This window comes from Garra rufa, chromosome 11, assembly GCF_049309525.1.
Source record: "Garra rufa chromosome 11, GarRuf1.0, whole genome shotgun sequence".
Classification (NCBI taxonomy): domain Eukaryota; kingdom Metazoa; phylum Chordata; class Actinopteri; order Cypriniformes; family Cyprinidae; genus Garra; species Garra rufa.
In genome coordinates this window covers 38939314-38960932 of record NC_133371.1, presented here as the reverse complement: position 1 = coordinate 38960932, position 21619 = coordinate 38939314, and the positions used below count along the sequence as shown (strand labels likewise).

The 21619-nt window shown below is 32.2% G+C and overlaps 1 protein-coding gene across 2 annotated transcripts in view; it reads left to right on the top strand.

Annotated features, from left to right (window-relative positions):
* sema3e (sema domain, immunoglobulin domain (Ig), short basic domain, secreted, (semaphorin) 3E) overlaps nucleotides 1-21619 on the top strand; it is a 68278-nt gene that overhangs the window by 33926 nt on the left and 12733 nt on the right. Inside the window, exons 5-10 of one of the 2 annotated variants that reach the window (XM_073850285.1) lie at nucleotides 10323-10416; nucleotides 11211-11327; nucleotides 16418-16560; nucleotides 17928-18042; nucleotides 19481-19550; nucleotides 20498-20642. In XM_073850285.1, coding sequence (XP_073706386.1) covers nucleotides 10323-10416; nucleotides 11211-11327; nucleotides 16418-16560; nucleotides 17928-18042; nucleotides 19481-19550; nucleotides 20498-20642 — 684 coding nt within the window. Of the gene's footprint in view, nucleotides 1-10319; nucleotides 10417-11210; nucleotides 11328-16417; nucleotides 16561-17927; nucleotides 18043-19480; nucleotides 19551-20497; nucleotides 20643-21619 lie in introns of both variants that reach the window. The other variant, XM_073850284.1, reaches the window with a different exon arrangement.

The following is a 21619-nucleotide window of genomic DNA, read 5'->3' as shown; positions in this document are numbered from 1 at the left end:
TATTTTAAAACTGTAGTGTTAGTCACAGCTGTTGACAACAAAGTCTCGGAGATGCCTCAGTGACCACAGCATCTTTGAAGCTTTTTATTGTATCGGAAGCAAACTGAGGTCGCATGTAGGGAGAGCTTGAAAATGCTCCGGTGTCGCCTTTTGTCCTCTTTCTGTCTTATGTTCCAGAAAACAAAACTGTTTGCCTTCTGAGGAATGTGTCGTAGTGACTCACAGATGAATTGTTTCCAGTATTGTGCTGTTGTTTGTCACCAGAGGCCGTATTGGAAACTACCCCTGGAGTCTGCGACCGTCACTCTCGCTGTATGCACACATGCTGGAGTCGTGCAGAGAGACTTGCGATAATTGAAACCAGTCCGAGTGGTAACGAGTTAAAGCATTTAACATCTCAAGACACTAAAACACTGGTCGTGTTTTGAGTTCTGGAATCTTTGATTTGTAAAGAGATCCAGATGCTGTGTGTCACCGTGAGGTTTAGAAGCGCATTTCTTTTGGTTTGGAGGGCTGTTTGATAACATAGTGGCTGGTATTCGGCTTGCTGAAAGTTCGCCGCTTGCACTTAGAAGGAAAGACATATGTAAAAGCATTTGGAATCGTATTATAGTTGAAAGGAATGCTAGAAATCTGGTGGTTTAGAGAGGTAGAGATTGAAGAATGTGACCTACATCTTCACTTCTGTGTGGAAAAGTTGAAGGTTTTCATGCTTTGCATGCTAATTTTAATACATCAATATCAAGCTTTTTCATTTGTACTTTTTTGCCTCTTTATTACTTAGAACTTTAAAGAGAACATGAAGTTAATGGGAATGGGATATGGACTGAACCTCTAGCATGTCATTGCACTACTTAATTTCAGCTTAAATCATATATTCAGATCTGTTTAACAGGTTGTCCTCTGCAGTGGTGATACTTTTAAAGGTATAGTTCACCCAAAAATGAAAATTCTGTTACTAATTGCTCACCTTCATGTCGTTCCAAACCTGTAAGATCTTTGTTCATCTTAAGAACATAAACTAAGATATTTTCGATGAAATCCGAGAGCTTTCTGACCCTGTATAGACAGCAACGCAACTACCACGTTCAAGGCCCAGAAAGGAAGTAAGGACGTTGTTAATATAGTCCATGTGACATCAGTGGTTCAACTGTAATTTTTATGAAGCTATGAGAAAACTTTTTGCGCACAAAGAAAACAAAAATAATGACTTTATTCAACCATTACTTCTCTTCTGTGTCAGTATTCGACCCACATACACAAGTGTGCTAGTTGCAATGCTGTCTGTTTAGGGTTGGAAAGCTCTTAGATTTCATCAAAAATATATGAATTTGCTTTTTGAAGATGAAAGAAGGTCTTATGGGTTTGGAATGACATGAGGGTGAGAAATTAATAATAGAAGTGTAATTTTTTGACTATAATGTGCTTTAAAAGTTCAAAATTAAGAACTCCAATCCATGTTCTTAACTAAGAAAACTTAAGTCAGAAAAAGGTGAATTGACTTGTATCTAAACTTTAAAGGGGACTCAACCCTCTTTTTATTTGTGGTATACTGTCTCAGTCTAAATTACATTCACACTGGTGTTTTAGAAGCCAAAAGATTGGAATTATAATAATAATAATAATGACAGTAATAGCCATATATTGTAAAGCAATTGCATTGAAAAATAAATGAAAATGAATGTTTCATAATTATGTTATTTTTGCTTTACACTACAGTTGGGAAATTTACTAATTTCTACACTTGAAGGAGATATTTTGAATTTGGACTGCAGTAACATTACCCATTTAAACCACTAGCTGACAGCAGTTCATACTGCACTTTTAAGGTTTTATTTTTTGACAGAAAAATCCAGCTTCAGTGAAAACAGCCTAACAAAAATCGCGCCTCACTGCAAATCTAGTAAAATGCTGCAATCCTCTGCAGTGAAAATAAAGCATAACTGGTGGCCATCGTGTTCCCAAACGAGTGCTGAACTCACAGCACATGCAATAAACAAGTTCACTGCATTCATTTACTGTGAACTGATCCATTCTAAGGCACGGAAAACACCGGATCACAAGCTGATCGCCTGAACAAAGTGCCCTCTTGGCTTTGAAACGGGCTTGATGAAGCCATATTGTGCTTTCAGTATTAGTTTGTTTGACAGATACTGTGTCAAAGCATAATGGCCCAAAACACAACTTTAAAGACCTTTTATGTTAGAATAAGTTTAAATATATTTTAAAAACTATACTTTTTCCATGGAAGGCCTATCGCTTAATATCTTCATCTGTTTTGTACATCTAAAAATAGCTGGAAGTCAATGAGGCCAAAAGCCAGACATATTAAATTTACATGGCTGCGCCCATTCTTACAGGAAAAAGAAGAACTTGTGCATTACAGATGATAACTGTTCACATTTTGGCATTTTGCTCATGTTGTTGATGCGAGTTTGAGTCCAGTCTGTAATGCATCTTGATCACTTGCCTTCCCCGTTCTCTCTTCCCAGCAGCTTCCTGCCATTCTCTCTACTATCTCTGTAACGAAGAGGCAAAACCTCAACAATAATAATGTCACAGTGTAAAAGTGACAAAAAGTACTCCAGACGGCGTTTTCATTCCAATGCAACTTTAACACTCTTCAACCGCCTGCGGTGAAACCCTGGTCTCCAGAGAGACAGACAGAGTTTGTTTTAGTGTGCGACGGGAAGTTTTATCATTCTCACTCTGTTAAAATCTCCAACCAAACATGCAGACAAGCAAAAACAAACATCTCCATCCTCCCAGGAGAGCCCCAGTCAAATTACAGAGCGGCTAATCACAGAGAAGCCAGCCTTATTTGAAGGAACAGGCAAGAAGAAAAGAGCAAAGAGAAGACGTTTATTTGAAGGGAAACCGAGAATCTGGATTCTTTCCTGTGCCGCGTCGTGGCAGGCGGCCTACAGGCTTTCTTTTCAGTCTTTCGGAGGTTTCAGGATGGAGAATTCCCTTCCCATCTCATTCCCGCTTTGTTAGGTTCAGAGATCGGCACTCATAGCTGGGAATAGGAAGCATTTCTAACTCCCTGACCCTCCGGCAGAGGTGAAGGAGAAAGCCACGGGCGTTATGGAAGCCATAGGCAGGAGATCAGAGAGGGTTTAATTAGAGGAGACAGGCTTCAGCGGGGTGCCTGATAACTCTAGAGCTGAGCTGCAGGCCGCCAGCACACACCCTAAACACTTGGAAGCATTAATGAGACGCATACGAGACACATGTGCATCCGTGCACGTAAGATATGAGCTTCGCATTCAGATATACACACGCCGACGAAGATGGATTCACATACCCGCACAATTATACACACACTCGGCCCTGGAGTGCTGGGATGACATGTTGCAGATGTAGCTATGATGACAGGAAAGACTGATAAAGCTACAGAGACACAGAGCAGAACCGGAGAGAGCGAGTGAGGGGTGTGTACACGTACCCATAGGCGAACGGCCCAGCATGCATTCCTTCTCTAATATCGGGAATCTAAGAAACATTCTGGCCCTTTGCGCCCATATGCACATCACCTGACACATTGCAGCACACCGTTCCCTCTCGCTGTCTCTTCTTTCACCGAAACCCTGCATTTTCTCATGGGCTTTACACATGCTTATGTACTAATGCACCCACATCATATCTCGCTCACACCATACCAGAGTGAACACATAAAACTTTATTTCGAAGCGTAGTGAGTGTCCTAATATATAATACAATATGTGACCCTGGACCACAAAAGTAGTCTTAAGTAGCATGGATTTGTAGCAATAGCCAAAAATACATTGTATTGGTCAAAATGATTGATTTTTGTTTTATGCCAAAAATCTTCCGGATGTTAAGTAAAGATCATGTTCCATGAAGATATTTTGTACATTTTTTACTGTAAAAATATCAAAACTTAATTTTTGATTAGTAATATGCATTGCTTAGTACTTCATTTGGACAACTTCCAAGCGATTTTCTTAATATTTAGATTTTTTTTTTTTTTGCACCCTCAGATTCCAGATTGCAAATAGTTGTATCTCTGCCAAATATTGTCCTATCGATGGAAAGCTTATTTATTCTGCTTTCAGATGATGACTCATGTCATGTATTTAAATTATTATTTTAATTATACATTTGTTATGATGATGTTGCAGTTTTAGTACTTAAAATATTTTAACTGTAAATATGGATTAACATATTGCAAGTATAATTTTACGTTATTTGTTGTTCAACAATCAAAGTGTATAGCAAAATATTTTTTTAATTACTTCAAAGTAAAACCTTTAATTTGACATTTTTAACTTAAAATGTAGTTAAAAATAATTTTATTTCATTTGACTTTGTCATTTTATTTATTTGTCATTTCATTTTATTTCTTTTTGTCATTTTATTTAATTTAATTTCAATGTTATTTTTTTACTTGATTTGATTTAATTTGACTTTCTGTCTTTTATGTAAGTTCATTTCATTTCCTTTTTGTCATTTCATTTCATTTTACTTTTTCATTTTATTTTTGTCATTTTATTTAATCTCTGTTTTGCCATTTAATTTAATTTCACCTTTTCATTTTATTTCATTTAATTTTGTCATTTTATTTCATTTCATATTTTGTCATCGTATTCCATTTCATTTTGTAATTTTATTTTTTTTGTTTCTTTTTATGTCATTTCATTTCCATTTAATTTAATTTCACTTTATTTCTTTATATTTGTTTTCATTTAATTTCACTTTATTTCTGTCATTTATTTCATTTTGTCTATCATTTAATTCATTTAATTTTATTTCTTTGTCATTTTATTTAGTTTCATTTTGTCTTTTTATTTCATTTTCTTTTCTTTGCCATTTTATTTAATTTCATATTTTGTCATCTTATTCCATTTAATTTTGTCATTTTATTTCATTTTATTTCTTTTTATGTCATTTAATTTCATTTTAATTAATTTTTTTATTTTATTGCATTTTTTCATTTAATTTAACAGTCATTTCATTCCATTTCTTTTTGCCATTTCATGTCATTTTATTTCATTTCATTTATTTTGTCATTTTAATTCATTTCATTTCTTTTTACCATTCCATTTCACTTTTTCATTTTATTTCATTTCATTTATTTTGTCATTTTATTTAATTTCATTTCTTTTTGCCATTTCGTTTCACTTTTTCATTTAATTTTGTCATTTCATTTCATTTGATTTAACTTATTTTTTTAACTTTATTTTATTTCATTTTGTCATTTAAATTCACTTTTATTTAACTTTATTTATTTTTTTCTGTCTTTTTATTTGTCATTTTATTTCATTTCATTGCATTTGTTTGTCATTTTTTATATTACATTTCATTTCTCTCAGTTTGCAGTTCACATGGTTTTGAACCAGCCCTTCACACACATCACTTCCAGTTCCACCAACACTCAGTTTTGATATTCTGTGGCCGTCAGTTTCAGGTGATCTCTCACATAATGTTTTAACCCTCCTGACCATACGCAACACGATCACCAAACCTCACTTAAATCCGAACCATGTGTCTTTGTGCAAGGTGTGCATGTGAGTTTGTGTGTGTTTGCCTCATCAGCCGTAAGGTGTGCTGATTATCATGTGAATCTCTTACCGTTTCATCTCATCTACGCCATGAACGTTACTTCAGGCACATCATCTGCTCGAGCAGATATCCACATTCACAAGCATGTGTGTTAGCCACAAGCTCTGATGCTATCGGTCTGATGATCACAAGACTGTGTTAAGTAAGATTTGTACATTTGCAAAGGACCTTAAGGCCCCTCGGCATATACCAGCACGTCGACCGCAGCCAACCTTTATGATTTATACCCATAATTCTCCCATGTAACAACACGCTTCATAAAATGAAACTGAAGTTATGGGTTTGGCTAAGGATTTATTTCCATTCCTGCTTCGTATGAAGTAATGATCGGAAAAACATCTACCTGCGGAAAGAGTGGAAGAACAATCCTAAGACAGGAAATGATGGATGGACTGGTGTTACATGTCTGGTGTTTGTTTCTCAAGGTTCACACGCTGCGAGAACACATAAATCAAGCTCTGTTCTGCGACACATGTTGCGTGGCTTGTACCGTCACCTTCTGGTAAAAGTGAGCTTTGCAATAACGCTAGAGAGGGTGATTCTTTAAAGGGCTTTTCATGTGGGGAAGGACTTGCAATCTCATTTTACCCTCCGTTGCTTCATCTGGATGTTATATTTCCCCTGAGACTGCAGGAAATGCAGTAAAGGCCTGTGTGTTTTTTTGATGAAGAGCTACTGTAATATACGCTGATACTGATGTGTTAATCTATGATACTACTTGCCTGTAGGCTGATTATTTTCCCTTTTTTTCTTTATTCTCCTTCTTGCAGTGCTAAGAACTGACTTTGCAGTGTCAGATTTCTATTTTGTCTACCCTGCTGAAAATACCAGCTTATTCCTTTTTATGTAATTTCATTTTATGAATTTTTTTTTCAGTTTTTTTGTCATTTCTTTTTTATTTTATTTCTTTTTGTCATTTAATTTTTTTTTATTTCTCGTCATTTTGTCTTTCAATTTATTTTTCTTTTGTTTTATTTCTTTTTAAATCGTTTGATTTGATTTTGATCTTATTTCTTTTCATTTAAATTTTTTTTGTCATTGTCATTGTATTTTATTGAATTTTATTTTATTTCATTTTGTCATTTTAGTTTCTGTTTATTTTATTTCGTCATTTTAATTTATTTTATTTATTTTTGTCATTTTGTTTTATTTCATTATATATTTTTTCATTTTGTTTTGTTTCATTATATTTAAGTTTATCATTTTATTTATTTTATGCTATTTTATTTAATTTCTTTTTGTCATTTCATTGAAATTTAATTTCCTTTTCTTTTATTTCTTTTTAATTCATTTGATTTGATTTGATTTCATTTTTTATTTTGTCATTTTATTTATTTTTGTCATTAATTCTTTTTGTCATTTCATTTGAATTCTTATTTTATTTCATTTTGTTCATATTTTATTTTTTTCCATTTTATTTATTTTTGCCATTTCATTTTGTAATTTTATTTCATTTTATTTCTTTTTGGAATTTCATGTTATTTCTTTGTCATTTTATGTGATTTAATTTATTTTTATTTGATTTCTTTTTAAGTAATTGGATTTCATTTAATGTTTTAATTTAATTTAATTTTTTTATTTTATTTTGTCATTTTATTTTTTATTTTTATTTTATTTCCTGTCATTTTATTTTTTTTGTCAATTTGTTTTATTTCATTAAATTTCATTTTGTCATTTTATTTATTTTATGTTATTTCATTAAATTTATTTTTGCCATTTTATTTAATTTAATTTATTTTTATTTTATTTCATGTAATTTTATTTCATTTAAATTTATTTCTTATTGTCCTTTTTATTGTTTAATTTCATTTCATGTGATTTTATTTCATTTTATTTTTATTTCATTTTATTTCTTTTTGGAATTTCATTTTATTTTTTTTGTCATTTTATTTTTTTGTCATTTTATTTATTTTTAAGTCATTTGATTTAATTTAATGTTTTAATTTAATTTAATTTTCTGTTTTATTTCATTTTGTCATTTTTATTTTTTATGTAATTTCATTTTATTTCTTTTTGTCATTTTAATTTAATTTCATTTAGTCATTTTATTTATTTTCTTTTTATTTTATTTCTTTATCATTTTATTTTATTTCATTTTGTCATTTTATTTATTTTCTTTTTTTTCTTTTTATTTCATTTAATTCCTTTTTATGTCACTTGATTTCATTTTCTCATTTAATTTCATTTTATTTATTTTTTTAAATTCCTTTTTATTTTATTTTATATGTCATTTAATTCAATTTCATTTTGTTATTTTATTTAATTTAAGAGAGAACACATAAATCAAGCTCTGTTCTGCGACTTATATCGTAACCTTCGGCAAAAGTGAGCTTTGCAATAACACTTGAAAGTGAAAGTGATTCTTTAAAGGCGTTTTATATGTGGGGAAGGACTTGCAATCCCATTTTACCCTTCGTTGCTTCACCTGGATGATATATTTCCCCTGAAACTGCACGAAATGCAGTGAAGGCCTGTGTTTTTTTGATCCAAAGCTACTGTAATATACTGATACTGATGTGTTAATACATTACACTCTATGATACTACTTGCCCGCAGGCTGATTGATTATTTTCCCTTTTTTTCTTTATTCTTCTTGCTAGCAGTGCTAAAAACTGACTTTGCAGTGTCAGATTTCTATTTTGTCTACCCTGCTGAAATAGCAGCTTACACCAGCATGACTTTGCTTGCTGTTCACCAGCACAACTAATAATGAAGCTGCTCAACCAGCATGATGCTTCTGTTGAGGCTGGTTGACCAGCTCTTACTGGTTAAGATTTTAAGAAGCTAGAGAGGATGCCGGCATGTAAATCAGTCATGCTGGGGATCTTATATGCTGGTGATGAACAGATGGCATTTTGAGTGGGGTTAATGTCGTGAGAAAAATAAGTCCATAACTTTAATGGTTGATGGAATAACTTTTTTCCAAATCATGGACTACTTCAAGTCTAATGGTGCAACTGCAAATTTGTAGTGTAGTTAGTAAATATAATTTTATTAGTTTGACAACTAGTGTTTAAGGTTCTCATTTCATTTCTTTTTGTCATTTTTTTTCCATTTATTTATATTTAATTTTATTTCTTTTTGTCAGTTCATTTTATTTTATTCCTTTTTATGTCATTTAATTTTTATTTATTTTTGTCGTTTCTTTTTTTTATGTCATTTACTTTTATTTTATTTTGTCATTTTATTACATTTTATTTGTTTTTGTTCATTTTATTTCTTCGGCATTTTGTCTTTTTAAGTTATTTGATTTGATTTTCATTTTTTAATTTAATTTAATTTACTTTATTTTTTATTTTATTTAATTTTCATTTTTTTGTCATTTCATTTGATTTCTTTTTGTCATTTTATTTCCTTTAGTTTCTTTTTATTTTATTTTGTTATTTTATTTATTTTTATTTTTATTACATTTAGTTTATTTTATTTATTTTAATTTTATTTCATTTTGTTTTTTTTATTTGATTTCTTTTTGTAATTTCCTTTGATTTATTTGTAATTTTATGTCATTTAATTTCTTTTAATTTCGTTTTATTTCTTAAGTAGTTTGATTTCATTTTTTAATTTAATTATTTAATTTTATCATTTTTATTTCTTTTTGTCTTTTCATTTTATTTCTTTTTTTGTCATTTTATTTCATTTTGTTTAGTTTATTTTATTTCATGTCATTTTATTTCATTTTGTCATTTTATTTCTCTTTAATTTAATTTATTTTTATTTTATTTATTTTTAAGTTATTTGATTTTATTTAAATTTATTGTGTCATTTTATTTATTTTTGTCATTTCATTTTATTCTTTTTGTCATTTTATTTTGTTTCTTTTTATGTAATTTCATTTTATTTGTCATTTTATTTCTTTTTGTCATTTGATTTTTCTTTTCATTCATTTCATTTTATTTCTTTTTATGACATTTCATTTAATTTTTTTGTATTTCTTTTTGTCATTTTAATTTAATTTAATTTTGTCATTTTGTTTTTTATTTTATTTCTTATGTCATTTTATTTTATTTCATTTTATTTAATTTAATTTACTTTTATTTCATTTAATTATTTATTTTTGTCATTTTTATTACTTTTTATTTTGTTGTTTTATTTATTTTTTGTCTTTTATATTTCTTTTAATGTAATTTAATTTTATTTGTCATTTTATTTATTTTTGTCATTTCATTTTATTTTATTTCATTTTGTCATTTCATTTTATTTTTTGTCATTGTATGTCATTTCTTTTTATTTCATTTCTTGTCATTTTATTTGATTTCATTTTGTTATTTAATTAAATTTATTTTTATTTTATTTTGTCATTTCATTTATTTTTTGTCATTTTATTTTATCTTTTTGTGTAATTTCATTGTATTTGTCATTTTCTTTTTGTCATTTTAATTCATTTAAATGTATTTATCACATTTCATTTTAGTTCTTTGTCATTTATTTTTATTTAATTTTGCTTTTTTACTTTTTATGTCATTTGATTTCTTTTTTCATTTATTTCGTTTTATTTCTTTTTGTCATTGAATTTCTTTTTATTTTAATGTCATTTGATTTCATTTAATTTTTAAAATTTAATTTTTATCTTAATTCTTTTTATTTAATTTCCATTTAATTTCGATTGAACTTAATTAAATTTTTATTTAATTTCTATTTAATTTTCATTTGATTTCTGTTTCATTTCATTCCACTTTTTTCATTTTACTATAAGTTTTTAAACGTGTGTGTGCGTATGTGTGTTTGTGTTCCAGCAGGAAGGAGAGTTCACTTTGGAGTCTGATCACATAGAAAGTGGCAGAGGAAGATGTCCATTCCATCCCAACAGCCCTTCAGCATCCACCGTGTACCGTAAGCATCCATCCGTTCATCCTGCAGCTTTCCACAAAACACCTCTCCTCCAGTCCTCCATCCTTTCATCTATTTAATATTCTCAGACTTTTCTCAGTCCTTCTTCTGTTTACATCCAAATATCTTTCATCCCATTACATCATTATTATTCCATAGCTTCCCCCATCTCCTTTTCATCTGGATGTGTGTTCTTGAGTTTTGAAAGGAAGAGAGTGCATTTTGAGCCAGAGGCCACCGAGCATGAAAGCTCTTCATAACACACTTCAGCTCCAATCCTTCAGAGCGCTCATTCACATGGCGGCAGGGATTTGATTGAAGGGAAATTGAGAGATGAATTTGATGACTTCCCTTCTGAGAGCAGCTGCAGACAGTTTTTCTGCCGGGTTATTAATTTAGTCTCTCCCAGCCGGCCCAGCATCAGGATCGTTCATAATAAAGAATCTTTAGATGCTAAATTGATATTGCCCTTTAGATCATTACTTCGTGACTTACCACAGGATTTATTACTCACACTAGTGAAAGAGTTCTAGTTATTTACAGTGTCTGCAGTGCCACCTAGTGGTATCTCAATGTATGACAAACACATTACCAGAGCTGTTACGCATTAGCCTAAGTATTCAGTGATGCAACGTTTGACCGTAAATGTTGATGTGAATGATTTAAAACCAAAACAAAACACTTCAGCTGTTCATGTAAAATGCAACAAACATTTCCCAATTTTGATTCCAGTCAATTATAATTTTCTGTTCTGCCTCTCTCTTTCTCTCTCTCTCTAAATTATGTTTGATTGACAGGTGGGGAGTTGTTTGTTGGCTTGTATACTGATTATTGGGAGAACGATGCCGCTCTATATCGTCTAGGCAACCGCAGCTTCATTCGGACTGAAGTGGGTGACAGGCAGCAGCTAAATGGTGAGAAAAAAAAAAACTGTTGAAAATACATGCACTTTGGCTTGTAAAAAAATGTTTCTTTGGGTTCTTTAGAAGAACGTGGACCCCCAAAAAGGATAATATTTAAGTTTTATATATATATATATATATATATATATATATATATAAATATTATTTAAAATTGTTTTACTTTAAATCTTACTGTTCAAAAACTTTTGACATCTTTCAAAGTGGTAAAGAAGTCTCTTCTGGAAAAGTACAGGAGAAGTACTGTAAAAATGGTTAAATATTTTTACTATTTAAAATAAATGTTTTGTATTTGAATATATTTTAAAATGTAATTATTCCTGTGATTTCAAAGCAAATTTTTTTTAGCATCATTACTCCAGTCGCATATTCCTTTAGAAATCATTTTAATGTTCTGATTTGCTGCTCAACAACAAAAAAAAAATATTATTATTTTATATATTATTGTTAAAAACAGAGGAGTAGAATTTTTTTCAGGTTTCTTTGATGAATAGAAAGTTCAGATGAACAGCATTTTGAACAGTAAGATTTTTAATGTTTAAATAAGTGACTTCTGCTCACCAAGCCTGCATTTATTTGATCCAAAGTACAGGAAAAGTACTGTAACATTTTTTTAAAAATATTTTTACTATTTAAAATGTGATTTATTCCTGTGATTTCAAAGTTGAATTTTTAGCATCATTACTCCAGTTGCATATTCCTTTAGAAATCATTCTAATATTCTGATTTGCTGCTCAACAAAAAAATTATTATTATTGTTGTAAACAGCTGAGTAGAATTTTTTTTCAAGTGTCTTTGATGAATAAAAAGTTCAGATGAACAGCATTTATCTGTAATGGAAATAGTTTGTAGCATAAAATGACTTTATCATCATTTTTAATTTATTTAAAGCATCCTTGCTAAATAAAAGTAGTATTTTTTTATAATCTCTTTAAAAAAAAAAAAGACTCCACACTTTTGAATTGTATAGTGTAAAATGTTACAAAAGCTTTTTATTTCAGATAAATGCTGATCTTTGAATCTTTCTATTCATCATAGAATCCTGAAAAAAATGTACTCAACTGTCAGTGTTGCCAAGTCCACAGTTTTCCTGCAGAATTGGGTTACTTTAACTGTTGCTGCGGGTTGAAGCGACCACAAAAAAATAAAAATGTAAATTTTACCAGGAGAACATCGCTAAAAAATGTGTATTTTACCCCGCCGAATTTGATTTTTAACTGGGGACACCCCTCAAAACGCAGGGTTTAGTTGTGCAACCCTGTGAAATGATTTAAGTATTAATGATAATAATAATGAAAAATGTTTCTTGAACAGCAAATCAGCATTTTAGAATGATTTCTGAAGGATCATGTGAAGACTGGAGTAATGATGCTGCAATTTTTGCTTTGAGCACAAGAATAAATTACATTTTAAAATATATTCAAATTAAAAGCAGTTGTTTTAAATAGTAAAAATAATTGACAATATTACTGTTTTTGCTTTATTTTAGATCAAATAAATGCAGGCTTGGTGAACAGAAGAGACTTCTTTAAAAAAAGAACATTTTAAAAAGAGTAGCGGTAGCGACAACAATGTCTCGTAAGCAATTCAGGTGTTTTGTATTTGCATGTGAAAGTGAACATAAGAGTCTTCATATTCTCCCGACATCAGAGCCACTAAGGATGCAGTGGATTAGTTTTGTTTTTTATGGTAATTCGAGGGGCGGAGTAAGCAGAGCTCATTATCATTTAAAATGACATGCATCGAAACTGCTCACTGTGAGCAGCTGTTTTTGACAAGGTAAAAAGGGTGTTGATTTTACATGACCACTAAGGAATTTTATGAAAACCCTGAAGAATTGTACCAACTATAAATTATGCAAAATGTATAGCTTTTGGATATAAAACAATTATACACATAAATGCATATACATAGAATAGAGCGATAAAACTAAATTCAAGATTGATGTACAGGCCATCCTGTGTGTGGTTCAGAGAGGCCTGCGGCATCCTGCTGTGAGCCGGTTTAATGCTTCCCTTTGCTGTATATCTCCTCCTGCAGCCGTACAGAGATCTGGCCTTCAGCCCAGACCGATACGACTGAGCCCATTGAGAGTGATGCTTTTACCATGCGTATCACTGTAGCAAGGCTTGTGGCCTTATTGTAGGTGCAGTTAACACATCAGCTCCACGCCAAGTGTGACTGGAGATATATTCACAGTGGTGTACTACAATACTACTATTGCTATTTTTGCAAAGTGTATGCTGGACACAGAATCCAACTGTATACAGTTGAAGTCAAAAGTTTATATACACTTTGTAGAATCTGCAAAATGTTAATTATTTTACCAAAATAAGAGGGATCATACAAAATAAGTGTTATTTTTATTTAGTACTGACCTGAATAAGATATTTTAAATAAAATATAGTCCACAAGACTAATTATAATAGTTGAGAAACAAGAAAATAATAGTTGAATTTATGAAAATGACCCCATTCAAAAGTTTTCATACACTTGCTTCTTAATACTGTGTTGTTACCTTAATGATCCACAGCTGTTATTTTTTATTTTTTATTTTTTTTGAGTCCCTTGTTTGTCCTGAACAGTTAAACTGCCAGCTGTTCTTCAGAAAAAATCCTTCAGGTCCCACAAATTCTTTGGTTTTCCAGCATTTTTGTGTATTTGAACCCTTTCCAACAATGACTGTATGATTTTGAGATCCATCTTTTCACACTGAGGACAACTGAGGGACTGCAACTATTACAGAAAGTACAAACGCTCACTGATACTTCAGAAGGAAACACGATGCATTAAACTTTTTGAATTTGAAGATCAGGGTAAATTTAACTTATTTTGTCCTCTGGGAAATGTGTAAGTATCTTCTGTGGCTTCTAAAGGGTTGTACTAAATGGGGGGAAAAAATATGATATTTAGGCAAAATAAAGAAAATGTACGTTCTTCATTCTGTTCAAAAGTTTTCACCCCTCAATGTGAAAAGATGGATCTTAAAATCATAGTCATTGTTGGAAAGGGTTCAAATCCACTAAAATGCTGAAAACCAAAGAATTTGTGGGACCTGAAGGATTTTTCTCAAGAACAGCGGACAGTTTAACTGTTCAGGACAAACGAGGGACTTATGAACAACTATCACTAAACAAGCAAAAAAATCATTCAGGTTGCACAGTATTAAGAATCAAGCGTATGTAAATTCAATTATTATTTTCTCTCATGGACTATATTTTAACGTCTTTTATGTGAAATATCTTATTTAGGTTGGTACTAAATACAAAATGGCATGCATTTTGTATGATCCCTCTTATTTTTATAAAATAATTAACATTTAGCAGATTCTGCAACATGTATGTAAACTTCTGTCTTCAACTGTATGCATTGATACCAGAACGTGCATTGAAATGTGCAATAAATTCAGCATGAATAAGCTTTTGTATTCATTCTGAAGATAGACTAAGTGTGTGTGGCAGATGTTGAGTCTGTGTTAAGAATACAGTGTTGTCTCACACTTCTCACTTGTGATTCCGACCCCTGCTGCGATGCATTAATCATACAGAGAGTGCGAGAGCGAGTTGTTTGACACATACCATCCATCTCTCTAACATCCATTCAGACATAATAAACCACGGTCAAATACCATCACATCCTTGGGTCATCTGCTCGATAACATACGAGTGCGTAACGCAGAGCAGAGAGCACGACTCTGTGGAGGCTTTTACATTTTCTGTGTGCACTTGATAGTCTGCGGTTCAGTTCTGTTCATGTTTTGAATGGTGTTAACTGGTGTTAAGTGTTCTCGCTGCTGACTCATGAAGCGCTGAAGATCTAATCCCACTCGCATTCACTGCACAAAGCTGTAGCGGCCTCCGACATGCGGATCACGCTGTATATTAAGATAGTGGATTTATTTGTAGTCGATTATATAAGGAAAATGCATTTTGCACATTAAAATGACGGATGTATATCCTCCACATTATTTTGCATGTTAAAGCTTAATTTTCACCATCCATTACTCCAGTCTTCAGTGTCACATGATCCTTCAGAATCATGATCATCTAGTGTTTTTCTGAAAACCCTGACACATTTTTCTTAGGATTCTTTTTATTTGACAGCCTTTACTGTTAATTTAATTCAAATGTGTTTGAAAGGTAGTGTTTAAATATTAAAGGGATAGTTTAGCCAAAAATGCAAATTACCCCATGATTTACTCACCCTCAAGTCATCCTAGATGTATATGACTTTCTTATTCCAAACAAATACAATTGGAGTTACATTAAAAATGTCCTGGCTCTTCCGAGCTTTATAATGGCAGTTAATGGGTGCTGAGATTTTGAAGTCCAATAAAGTGCATCCATCCATCCATCCATCATAAAAGTTCTCCACTCAGCTCTGCAGGATTAATAAAGGCCTTATAAAGTGAATTGATGCATTAATACGTTTTAAATCAATATTAAAACTTTATACATCTCTAGAGATTACAGTTTATAATCTTTTGTAACCCCCCAGAGCTGTGTGGATTATTTTTTTATGATGGATGATGTTCTTTATTGGACTTCAAAATCTCAACAGCCATTCACTGCCATTATAAAGCTTGGAAGAGCGGGGACATTTTTGAATATATCTCTGATTGTGTTAATCTAACAGAAGAAAGTCATATACACCTAGGATGGCTTGATGATGAGTAAATCATGAGGTCATTTTAATTTTTGGGTGAACTATCCCTTTAAACACCAACAAATTGTTTTCAACATTCATAATAAGAATCATTCATAATAATTGAGCACCAATAATAAGTGATAAACAGATAGTTTTAACAAAAATATTAAGCAGTATTTTGTAATAATAAATGCTTATAATGATTTCTAAAGGATCATGTGACAACACTTGAGTTATGGTTGCTGAAAATTCAGATTTTGTCATTTAAAATAGAAAACTTTTACAATGTAGTAATATTTCTAAATATTTACTCTATTTTGTATCAAATAAATGCAACCTTGATGAGCATAAGAAGCTTCTTTCAAAAACATGGGGGGAAAAAAAGTGTGTTTCTGTGTAATTCTAACCACATCTCTTTATTATTCTTTTTCCTCTAGAACCCAAGTTTGTGGGTTCAGCAGTGATCCCTGACAATGATGATCCTGCAGACGACAAGGTCTACTATTTCTTTACGGAACGAGTGGCCAACATGGAGGGAGGAAACAAAGCGGTTTACACCAGAGTGGCCAGAGTCTGTGCGGTATGGCACATAGATACCAAAAATGTGCTTATTTAGCTTCTTAAATCAAATTAGTCTTGTTTAGCATTGAAAAGCATAATTTATAATGCTTAAAGAAAACATTCACTTAGCTTTCCTCTTTATCTCAATAGCATCCTTTCAGCTGATGCAGGACACCATATAGTAGGAAAGATTTTTTAACCAGTTTTTTTTTTTTTTTCAATAAATGCCAATGACGTCAACACTGCTTGTGTGGCTCCTATATTGCTATCCAGTGACATCAAAAGCAACAGACAGAGATAATATAAGCAACTTCTAGCAAAACATTATAATATAAAAAAAGCTTGCAGGGAAAAAAATTCTAAATACTAGGGCTGCCCTCGACTAAAAAAAAATTCTGGTTAACTAGTAGTCGTTCATTTTAAGTATTACACGTTTATTAAAAAAAGCTTGCCACAGCGCACCGACACATAAACAGCAAGAAAACTGCATTAACGTTTTAAAAATTTATTGATAAACTAGTGTTTTCATTGTTATCGGCTTAAGAGATGAAGTCAGCGACACTGACTCATCATCTCTGCACTAGAATAGAATATTTGATTTCTATTTAAATTGGTTGATTTCAAAAAAATATACATTTCACTCTCTATAGATATATTTATCATATCTGTAAGGCAAGTATGCACAGAGTTTCGAAGTTTCATGCTCAAGTTTACAAAGACAGAGATGGCAGAAAGTGCATGCTGTTGCTTTATTTTACAAAAGCACAACTTTTCGTTGTTATTGTGAGTGCACACAAATAAACGTAGAGTCCTTTATCGTTATGAACAAAAATGGAGTATTTTAAGAGCAAGTGACCACATCGGTGCCTCCATCTGTCATGCAAGAAATGCGCTATGTTCAGCTTCCACACTCCGCACAGACACTTCAATAGCGCACATTTTTCTACGATAACATTAGTTTAAGGGACCATGCCAAGTTGCTACTACTTACATACAGTATTTCAGATGATAAGCCATATTTGAGGTTGATGTCCTGCCTGATGTACTGTATTACCACATAGAACAGCCGTTAAGAAACTGTCCATAACGGACTGCGTGACTTCGTCACTTCCTGTGGATTTTTTTTTCTACGACTATGCGGGCAGCCCTACAAAATACACTTTTTTTTTTTAATGGTTTTCAATGAAAAACGATGCTATTTGACCCCATAATGAGTCAAATTGTTGCTCCATAACAGCATCAACCAGCAGGGGTTACATTTCTCAAGCTAACCAGCCAAACCCTGGCCAATTACTTTATGTCTTTGTCAAAATCTTGTGCTTCAAGACAGCACCACCCATAGGTCAGGTAAAATTAAGTGTCTTTTTATCTCCTCCCCGCTGTCAGAATGACCAGGGTGGCCAGAGGATGCTGGTAAACAGATGGAGCTCTTTCCTGAAGACGCGTTTGATCTGCTCAGTGGCTGGACCCAACGGCATTGACACACACTTTGATGAGCTCGGTAGGGGATATTCTACTTTCTGTCTTCCATTCCAGTGGCCTTTTTCATGCCTGTCTAAAACCATGAAAGTATTTCACCTTCTACCTCGTCATGGGAGTGGGATTTTAGCCAATAATTGCAAGATGTGGGATGAAACTTAATTTGTTTACTTTCATTCCACATGGTGTTTCAGTCCTAGGTCTGAAAATGTGTTTTTGATGTGCTGTAAGCATTTTGAACATCACAGACTCTGCTTATTTTGTAGTGTAAGGGATTATGGGTGATTTTAGCCCATGAAGCTTGCACATATACATAGTTGAAATTAGCTTGCACTTATGAATGCATATAAAATTGCATTTACTTTTAAGCATGTGGCAAACACTTTTATCCAAAGTGATATACGTTGCATCTGGTTAACTTTGACATATTTGTGATGGGATATACTGATATTTCTTACTGTATAATAAGATAGTGTGCAACTTTTGATTTAGCTCTTGTGTTAGTAATATACAGAGGAAGTCACTGTCATGCTCTGAGCTGTATCTGGAATCCATCAACGTATATCAAGATGGGCGCTTGACCTAAATGGCCACAATAGCACAAAAAAGAAGAAAAACTGCAGTTTTATCTCCAGATGAGCCGTTTCTTCTAGCTCAGTGATTCTATTCATCAGATGCCTCAGAGCAAGACTGCTGATAAATCAGTTTTTGCTTTTCACATTTAGCTTTTCGTTTTTTTCCCCATCCATCCAACTGTCTGTCCATCCGGATGAATTTGCAATAGATCTCCATGTCTTCACAGTATAAGCAAGCCGTGCGAATTGAAACTCTAAATCTGTTTCACCAGCTGTGCTACTTAACCATCACAAAACTTTGTAATCTTGGAGGATCTCTCTGATGGGTCCTTTGGCCTTTAGATGAAAGCTCATTTGTTACTGCACTGACATCCTATTAAACACACCTCATCTGTTCCAATGATGTGAAGTCCAAGATGAGACTATGATATGTTCAGTTGGCATTGTCACTTTTGTAAAGTTATTAATTTAAATTTTCCAAAATGTAGATGTTATATTTATACACTCTAAATCCAGTCGCTGAGTTTATCCATATTGCATACACACATATATATATATATATATATATATATATATATATATATATATATAAAATAATAATAATTCTGTAGGGGTTAAATTGGGATCCATGAGTTTGTGAGTTGATTGAAAATCTAATAATTAATAAAATGATAAATCAAAAATAAATTAAAAACAAAGTAATCAAATCAGTATTTATTGATTTCATCAGTGTTTTTTTTTTTTTTTTTTTTTTTAATATGTCAAACTTAAAATCAAGTAAATATTTTAGGTCAAACAATTTGAGATGTTGATCCAGCATGCTTAGCACAATTTCACATTTATTTAATAACAATACATTTTGTGTGTATCTATGTGTAATTTCAGAGGATGTGTTCGTGCTACGGAAGAAAGATGAGAAAAATCCAGTGATCTTTGGTCTGTTCAGCACCACCAGGTGGGTGAGATCACGTCAAAAGTTTTTGAACAGTAATATTTTTAAAATGTTTTAAAGAATTCTCTTCTGCTCACCAAGCCTGTATTTATTCAATCAAAAATACTGCAAAAGCAGTAATATTGTGAAATATTTTTACTATTTAAAAAAAAAAAAACTTTTTATTTTAATATATTTTAAAATGCAATTTATTCCTGTGATCATAGCTAAATTTTCAGCATTATTACTCCAGTCTTCAGTGTCACATGATCCTTCAGAAATAATCCTATGCTGATTTGCTCTTCAAGAAACATTTTTATTATTGTTATTAATATTTAAAACAGTTTAGTAGCTTTTTCAGGATTTTTTGATGCATAGAAAGACAAAGATCAGCATTTATCTGAAATAAAAAGCTTTTGTAACATTGTACACTATACCATTTAAAAGCTTGAGTTTTAAAGTTTGTTTTAGGGAAAGAAGTTATAGAAATTAATTATTTTATCTCACAAGGATGCTTTAAATTGATCAAAAGTGATGAAATAGATATTTATAATGTTACAAAAGATTTCTTATGAACTTTCTATTCATCAAAGAAACCTGAAAAGATTCTACTCTGCTGTTTTCAATATAATAATAATAATAATAATGTTTTTTGAGCAGCAAATCAGAATATTAGAATGATTTCTAAAGGATCATGTGACTGGAATAATGATACTAAAAATTCAGCTTTGAAATCACAAGAATAAATTACATTTTTTAAAATATTCAAATAGAAAAAAAAATACTGTTTTTGCTGTACTTTGGATCAAATAAATGCAGGGTTGATGAGCAGAAGAGTGCTTAAAAAAACATTAAAAATCTTACTGTTCAAAAACTTTTGCCTGGTAGTGGTAATGTTGTTATATTCTTAGTTTATTTTGACAGTCAGCAGTCTGGACGCTCATCTGCATCTGTTTTTTTTCTCCACTCAGCGCTGTGTTTAAAGGATACGCAGTGTGCATGTATAACATGGAAGACATCCGTGCTGCATTTAACGGCCCTTTTGCACACCGGGAACGGACTGACCACCACTGGAAGGTGTATGATGGCAGGGTCCCCTATCCACGACCTGGATCGGTGAGTGATATTTACTCGTGCATTGGCTCCATCAGTCACCTTGTGTCATCATATCAGAAAAATCCCACTGTACAATATGTCACAGCATGTTGCATTTACACCTTTGGCACACAGTGTCATTCATCGGCCCACTTGAGTGAATGTTAAATTTTGGATCTTATTTCTTAAAGGAACACTCCACTTTTTTTGGTAATAGGCTCATTCTCCAACTCTCCCCGAGTTAATAAGTTGATTTTTACCGTTTTGAAATCCATTCAGCCGTTCTCCTGTTCTGGCGATATCAGTTTTAGCATAGCTTAGCATAGATCATTGAATCCTATTAGACCAAAAATGACCAACGAGTTTCCATATTTGTTGTATTTAAAACTTGACTTTTCTGTAGTTATATCGTGTACTAAGACCGGTGGAAATGCAAAGCTGCGAGTTTCTAGGCTGATAAGATTAGGAACTACACTTCCATTCCGGCGTAATAGTCAAGGAAGTTTGCTGCCGTAATATGGCCGAAGCAGGCGGAGTATTATCAGAAATGAGTTCCCAGCTAGTTTAGCATTTGCACATGTGCTGCGTGGTATTACTGCTCCTGCTTCGGCCTTATTACGGCAGCAAACTTCCTTGACTATTAAAACGGAATGGGAGTGTAGTTCCTAATCTTATCAGCCTAGAAAATTGAAGCTTTGTATTTCCACCGGTCTTAGTACACGATATAACTACAGAAGAGTCAAGTTTTAAATAGGACAAATATGGAAACTCGTTGGTCATTTTTGAACGTGATGCTATTGGTCTAATAGGATTCAATGATCTATGCTAAGCTATGCTAAAAGTGATATCGCCAGAACAGGAGAACGGCTGAATGGATTTCAAAACGGTAAAACTCAACTTATTTACTCGGGGGGAGTTGGAGAATGAGCCTATTTCCAAAAAAAGTGGAGTGTTCCTTTAAGACACACAGAATCTCTCATGGAAGATGAGTCTATTTT